The following is an 8,153-nucleotide window of genomic DNA, read 5'->3' as shown; positions in this document are numbered from 1 at the left end:
GGAGTATGCTAATTATTTTAAATAGTAGTTGCAGTTTCGAGACCATTGTTTTAGGGAATTGCAAGTAGTTTGGTATAGTAGGAGCAAAGGATGAGTGTGGGTGAGGAATTGACAGGAGGTAAAACTAGGGAAGCCAGCAATCACCATACCCTTAATGGTCACAACGCCATGGTAGCATCTATCTGCATAAAGAAAAACTTTCTGAAAAAAATAAATCCAAAAAAGAGAGGTTATTTATGTGAACTGCTAATTGATAGACAGTTGAAAAAGGATACTAAGGATAATATTGGTGAAAGTAATCACAATGGGAAAGTTTAAGAGACTTGTTTGTGCAAATATTAAACTATATTTTTAACATACCTTTTAATGATATTAAAAGACAAACAACTCACTGGGGAAAATATTATAAACATATAAGGTATATGCAAGGTTAATGCCTTTACTAAATTAAGAACTTTTACAAATGAGTTTCAAAAATATAACTCAATAGAAAAATAGGCAGAGGACACGAACAGGGAATTCACTATAGAAGAGACACAAATGACCTATAATCATATCTAAAAGATGTTCATCATCACTCTAAATCAAATACATATAAATTTGAACACTGAGAATCAATTCTTCACCTATGAAATTATAAAAATAATAATACCCACTTCCATGAGGACATGAAAGGCCAAATATATACAGTATAAATAAGAGTACAAATTACTTTATCAGAAAAAAAATGTAAGTGTAGTGAATGGTTTTGAAAATGGACAGACTGAATGCATCATAGCACCAGTTAAGAAATTATTACATAATTCAGGTAGTAGCAGTGTACATGGAAAGTAGAGAACAGGTTGCAGGCATGGTAGGGTGTAAGATCTATAGTGGAAACTGCAATTTAAGAAGGAGTCAAGGATAACTGCTTTCTTTTTTTTAACTTTGCTTTTTCTTTAAATTATTTATTTATTTTTTTCAGTTACAGTTGAGTCAACATTATTTTAAATAGTTTCAGGTGTATAGCATATTGGTTACACATTTATATAATTTATGCTGTGATCCCCCAGTTTGTCTAGTACCCATCTGACTCCATACATAGTTTTTGCAACATTATTGACAACATTACGTGTGCTGTGCTTTACATCCCTGAGGATAACTCTTGATCCTCCACCTTTGATTGATAAATGGATTGTGGAATTACATTAATCCTCCCTGACTTTAATAGGGAGATCATACCCCCCCCACACACACACACACACAAACAGTATTTCTCATTCTTTTTCCTCTTTGGGACAAAATGTAATTTCTCCTATCTTTTTTTCTTAAACTTTAATACACTGTTTTTCTTTGCCCAGTACAAACAAATATAAAGAGCTATGATGCATTGGGAAGGCACTGTCAGAATTTTTACATACATATTTGATTTACTCTTCATAACACCATGAAGTATCTGTTATTCATATTTTACAGATGAGAAAACACGCTCAAAGCCATTAAGTGATTTGTGCATGTGAGGGAGGTTTACAATTTGGATTATGAAATTTGAATCCAGATTTATCAGGTCAGGGCTCCATAACTGGGCACTATTTGTTACATAGAATCACATATTGGTCATTTACAATCTAGATAAAGTATCAAAGTTACACAAAGGGAAGACTTTCACTTTCTCTGGTAAAGAAGATTCCCTCAGCTACAGATTTTTCTCAGAACTATAACAGAGCCAACATTCTAGCAATCTACTCTATCAGCTGTGTTTATTGGATCTCTCAGATGTGCCTATTGTAATTAACCTGCGTTCCACTGCAGGTGCTTCCAAGGAGGCTAGGAGTGTTGTGATGACACCTTCAGTATCCATAGTTATACAGATGAAAAGAGTTTCTGGGGTGACTTTTATATTTCAACTACTTAAGGTCTTAAATGCCAAGCTGAAGGCTAATCTTCAGCATTCATTCTTTCATAAACTCATACCTTCAACCTACAAACTTGGACTGACTGTGTTAGGCTCTGACAATACAAAGATGAATTAGAATGACCCTGTTCTTCGAGGAGTTCATGTGTAGATGGGGAATAACATGTAAATAGAGGGCTATAAGTGGGTGTCTGGGTGGGTAAAAATGCCATTTATAAACCTACAGGAGCAGCAGGTTTGGAAAGATGATGAATTTTGGACATGTTCAATGTGAAAGACTGGAAGACATTCACGTGGACATGTCAAACAGGCATTGGTTTCAAGAATCAGGAGTATAGGAGAGAGATGTGGCCTAGACATTTTTTTTAATTCATCAGTACTATCTGTGATCTTATAAGGATTAAATAGTATAGATATAAGATAATATGTATGTGCTTGTTATTTAGTTGTTGAACATACTGAATAGTTAGTTCCATGCAAAGGTATACTTACAACACTTTTTTTGAAAGTACAACTGAAATAAATTATAACTACCACTTATAACCTACTATTTGCCATGAATTGTGCTAAGCGTTTAATTATCTAGTGTTTACCATAACTCTGATGTAAAAGGAATTATTCCCATTTTTCATTTGAACAAACTGAGTACTAGAAACAGTGTAAATTGGCCAAAGCCAGCTAGTGGCAGAACTGGGAACTCCAAAGCCACTGCTCTTTCTTATATCTCACTTTCTGGGTTGGGTTACACCAGCACTAACAATGGGTTGCATTGTAAACAGGCAGTTACTGGGAAGACTTTACTCCGCCCCTATCTCTGGCCGAGAGCCCAGCAGGTGATGACAAACAAGCTCCTGTGGAATTGTGGGTAGATACTGGACTTATAAAAGAAAGGATTCCTAAACACCTCTTTGCTTAGTCTTTTCTCCTCATTTTGCCTAGTGCACGCAACACTCACGCACTAGGACCGTGCGGAATCCGGGCCGCTATGGCGCCTCTGCTCACTGCCAAAATCCAGTTGCTGCTCCTGCAGGCGATGGGCTTTCTTATTGGCCTAGTAGGCCAAGCAGCTCGAGCCTTTGGCGGCCCCAAGTTTGACTCAATGACCACACGGCCTGTGACTGAACCATTACTCCTGCTTTCGGGGGTGCAGCTGGCCAAGCTGATCCGACAGAGGAAGGTGAGAGTGCAATGCGGGCTGATTCAAAGGAGGGTGGAGAAACAGGTCGTTTAGTGGAACTAAACTACAGGAAGTTTAGTGGCGGTCGTTGTTGTAATGAGTTTGGTTTTGGTGGAAATCAATTTCCTTTCCACTCTCTACTAGGGCGACATAGGAGAGGCATTCACTGAGGATAAAAGGAGACTTCTGGGAGTTGTAGTATGCTTATACCCAGAGCGTTTGCTGTAGGCATCCTTTGGATTATGTTGGCACCCCTCACAGTCCTTCCTGTCCATTTGTCCCGTTTGTGCGTAATAATTGTACGGGGATAAATCAGGTGCGGTTTACAAATTAATTTTCAGTTATGGAAATTTTCTGCCTCTCTCACGTGCGGTTTACAAACTCATTCTCAGGGTAATTAATTCCTCTTGAGCTCCGTCCGATTCCCGCCCCTCCCCCCCACCCGCTGCTGCTTGTTCAAGGGATTTTTACATTTAAAAAATGCGTACCTGCCCTAGGTAGTATGTGCCCTAGGGTTATAGTAGCTGTGGCTACCATCTCTTTAGTGCATAGTACATGTCAAATATCGCGGAGGCCACTTAAACATATTCTGTCTCACTGATGTAATTCTCTAGGTAATGTCCCTATTTTACACATGAGGAACCCGAGGTAAAATGTTTTGCACGAATACACAAAAATTGGTGGAAATTCTTAATCCAAAAATTTAAGCAGCTCAGATAATTATTCCCTCTAGAGTGCAAGCAGGGCCATCTAAATATTTCTGTATAATATGAATAGTTAGTTCCCTAGAGATCTTGGATTATACTCTAGTATTTTTTTTCTTTATTCCCCTCTTCTTTTTATCTCTCTGTTTTCTCATTTTTTTTCCTTATTGCTTTATTACCATAATCTAGAATGTGTTTTTTACACTCCTGGTAACCTTCCAATGACATTTCTTGCCATTTTTGGGTATCCCCTCCCAGCCTTTTGTCCCCTGTGCATGCTTCTTGTTAACAGTTGGTGAGTGAGAGGTAGCAGAAAGACAATCGGTTTTAATTTTTGGTATGCCTCTTCCTAGCTCTGTGACCCTGGGCAAGGATTGCCACAATTGCAGATCATGCATGTGAAGCACTGTGTAACATAGTGATTAGAAAGATAGGCTCTGGAGCCAGGCTGCCTGAGTTCAGAAATCCTGGCTCGCTCCTACTATTCTGCTATGTAATCTTGGAAACATTATAATCTTTTTGTGCCTCTGATATTCTGCAAGAAAAATAGACTTGATAATAGAGTTTAACTTGTAGAGTTGTTGTGAGGGTTAATTAATTTCATATATGTAAAATACTTAAAAACACTTTTTGGCATAATCGTCCTATAAAAGTCTTAGCTATTATTACCATCATGAGAGTTGTGGAAATGATAGTCATTGTTAATATGTTTATGCGTACCCATGAGAATAGATTATCTACGTTTACTTTATATAAAAATGTTCTAAAGGCAAGAAGTGGATAGGATACAAGGTATCATTTGTCCTAGTTCTCCCTCAGTCTCTCCAAGGTTCTGCCTCCCACAATATACAGATTAACAACCTCTGCCCTTTTTTTTTATATTTCCTTCAATTCTCGAGAGCAGGGATTCTCAAATGGGGGGAGTTTTTATTCCCCAGGGGACATTTGACAATGGCTGGGGATATTTTTGGTTGTCACAACTGGGTGAAGTGATTTTGCATTGAATGGATAGAGGCCAGGGATGCTGCTAAACATTCTAAAATGCACAGGACAGCCCACAACATAACAAAGAATTAACTGGCCAAAATGCCAATAGTACCAAGGCTGAGAAACACTGCCCTAGACCATTGATTATCTGAGAAACCTGGCTTCCTTTCAGTCTTATTGCCAGGGCCTGGAAGGAAGCCGTTAAGAAACTTAATGATGATTTTACCTATTTTTTATATAAGTTCCAGTTGCATTTTTGGTTAAGTCTAGGGCTCTAGATGGAATAATAGCAGCTATCACGTATAGAGTGCCTACTGTGTACTGGGAACTTCGTATATTTTATCTCCAATTCTCATTAAAGAGCAAGAAATTACTCTAACATCAAGATGGAAGTGTAAATATAAGGGTATTGACGATATCACCTATTTAAAGAGTTTTAACTCCAACAGACTGTGTATACTCACTCAGGTGTTACCCACATGCATTCACATGTTATCTTTAGGTGCCTGAGTACATGAATCAGTAAATCTTGTGCACTGGGTGAAGGAAAGTGCTAAAGTACTGGTATCTTCAGTTTACCTTGAGACCTTTGTCGGAAAATTCAAGGACGGTATTTTCCTGTCTTCTTATTTACCCTAGCTTTGCAATGAGGATGGCACTTAATCTTCTTCAGCCTCTATTGCATTACCGCAGGCTTGCAAAGGCCATTAATTCCCTAGTCTATTTTTTCTGTGTCTCGGAAGGCCAAAGCTTTGCCTTTTTTTAGAGGATAAAGTCGCTTTATTATTGAAAAATAATTTTCATTTTTTTCTCAAAATGATTATTTCCATGCTGTTAGTTTTCTTTATAAATTATTTAATAATGAGAGAATAATCCATACCATTTAAAAACACAAAATTAATAATAATGTTACCCCAATAAATACAAAATAGTGTGTCAAACAATTTAGACACCTACTTACAAAATATAAAATTGATATACATTCAGTAGTTAAACAAACTTTGCACTTAATAATTGACTTTGCATCTAATAATCACACAATGCACTCTATTTTGAATTTTTTTTCAATTACAGTTGACATTCAATATTACATTAGTTTCAGGTGTACAGCATAGTGGTTAGACATTTACATGCCTTATGACGAAGAAATCACCCTGATAATTCTAGTACCCATCTGATACCACACATATAGATATTACAATAATATTGGTTATATTTCCTATACAGTACTGAACATCCCTGTGACTTTTTGTAACTACCAACTTGTAATTCTCAAACCCTTCACTTTTTTACCCAGGCCCCAACCCCTCCTCCCATCTGGAAGCTATCAGTTTGTTCCCTGTATGTATGAGTGTGTTTCTGTTTTGTTTGTTCATTTATTTTATTGTATGTTTTTAGATTCCACATATAAGTGAAATCATATGGTATTTGTCTTTGTCTGACTTATTTCACTTAAGTCCGTCCATGTCGTCACAAATGGTAAGATTCCTTTTTTGTGGCTGAGTAATATTCCATTGTATAAATGTACCACATCTTCTCTATCCAATCGTCTATTGATGGGCACTTAGGTTGCTTCCATATCTTGGCTACTTTGTAAAAAGTGCTGCATTGAACATAGGGGTGCATATATCTTTTCAAATTAGAGTTTTGGATTTCTTCAGATAAATACCCAGAAGTGGAATTGCTGGGTCATAAGGCAGTTCAATTTTTAATTAAAAACATTTTTTTTCTTATTGGGGAATTGGGAAGGGGAACAGTGTTGGGGAATTGGAGAAGGGGAACATTATGTTTTTCCAGGACCCATCAGTTCCAAGTCAAGTTGTTGTCCTTCAATCTTAGTTGTGGAGGGCGCAAGCTCAGCTCCAAGTCCAGTCGCTGCTTTCAATCTAGTTGCCAGGGAGGGGGGGTGCATAACCCACCATCCCATGTAGGAGTCAAACCGGCAACCTTGTTGTTGAGAGCGTGTGCTCTCAACAGCTGAGTCATCCGGCTGCCCGTTGGCAGCTCAGCTCGGGCGCAGCATCACTGGCCCATGTGGGAATCAAACTGGCGACTCAGTTGCTCAGAGCTTGTGCTCTTAACCAACTGAGCCACTTGGCCGGCCCCAACTTTTAATTTTTTAAAGAACCCCAAGCCTCTTTCCATAATGGTTGCACCAATTTGCAGTCCCACTGACAATGCACGAGGGTTCCCTTTTGTCCACATCCTCGCCAATACTTGTTTGTTGATTTATTGATGAGAGTCATTCTGACAGATGTGAGGTGATATCTCACTGTGGTTTTTATTTGCATTTTTCTGATAATTAGTGATGTTGACCATCTTTTCATGTGTCTGTTGGCCATGTGTATATCCTCCTTGGAGAAATGTCTATTCAGGCTAAGTTTGCTGTTCTTTTTCTAGTTCCTTTAGGTGTAAAGTTAGATTGTTTATTTGAGATTTTTCTTGTTTTTGAAGTAAGCCTACATTGCTATAAATTTCCTTCTTAGGACTGTTTTCACTGTGTCCCATAGATTTGGGGTCATTGTGTTTTCATTTTCATTTGTCTCAAGGTATCTTTTGATTTATTCCTTGTCTCATTGTTGACTCATTCATTGTTTAGTAGCATGTTATTCAGCCTCAATGTGTTTGTGTTTTTCAGGTTTTTTTCTTGTAATTGATTTCTAGTTTCATAGCATTACAACAGGAGAAAATGCTTGATGATTTAAGTCTTCTTAAATTTATTGAGACTTGTGTTGTGGCCTAACATGTGGTCTGTCTTGGAATGTGATCCATGGACACTTGAAAAGAGTATATATTCTGCTGCTTTGGGGTGAAATGCTCTAAAAACATCAATTAAATCCTCTGGTCTAATGTGTCCTTTGAGTCTGCTGTTTCCTTGTTGATTTTCTGTCTGGAAGATCTATCCCTTGATGTCAGTGGGGCATTAAGTCCCCTACTATGACTGTATTACTGTTGATCTGTTCTTGTGTGTCCATCAATATTTGCTTTATATATTTATGTGCTCCTATGTTGGGTGCTTAAATATTTACAAGGATTATATTGTCTTGTTGGATTGATCCCTTTATCATTATGAAATGTCCTTCTTTGTCTCTTAGCCTTTGTCTTCTTTGCCTTTGCTTTAAAATCTGTTTTGTCTGGTATAAGAACTGCTACCCCAGGTTTTGTTTAGTTTTTTCTATTTTCATGAAATATCTTTTTTCCATTCCTTTACTTTTAGTCTCTGTGTGTCTTTCGATCTGAAGAGGGTGTCTTATAGGAAGTATATGTAAGGGTCTTGTTTTCTTATCCATTCAGCCACCCTATCTTTTCACTGGAGCATTTAATCAATTTAATTGTTGGTAGATATGTAGTTATTGCCATTTTATTATTCAGATTAATGTTTCTTCTCCCT

The 8,153-nt window shown here is 37.5% G+C and overlaps 1 protein-coding gene across 1 annotated transcript in view; it reads left to right on the top strand.

Annotated features, from left to right (window-relative positions):
- Window positions 1-2,730: 2,730 nt before the first annotated feature.
- Window positions 2,731-8,153, top strand: part of FAAH2 (fatty acid amide hydrolase 2) — a 69,383-nt gene continuing 63,960 nt past the window's right edge. The window contains exon 1 of the mRNA XM_019634363.1: window positions 2,731-3,071. Coding sequence (XP_019489908.1) covers window positions 2,880-3,071 — 192 coding nt within the window. The 5' untranslated portion in view covers window positions 2,731-2,879. The remainder of the gene's footprint in view (window positions 3,072-8,153) is intronic.

This window comes from Hipposideros armiger, unplaced genomic scaffold (genome assembly GCF_001890085.2).
Source record: "Hipposideros armiger isolate ML-2016 unplaced genomic scaffold, ASM189008v1 scaffold_1608, whole genome shotgun sequence".
Lineage (NCBI taxonomy): Eukaryota > Metazoa > Chordata > Mammalia > Chiroptera > Hipposideridae > Hipposideros > Hipposideros armiger.
Note: the sequence above shows the minus strand (reverse complement) of the source record. Positions and strands in the feature narration are given on the sequence as shown.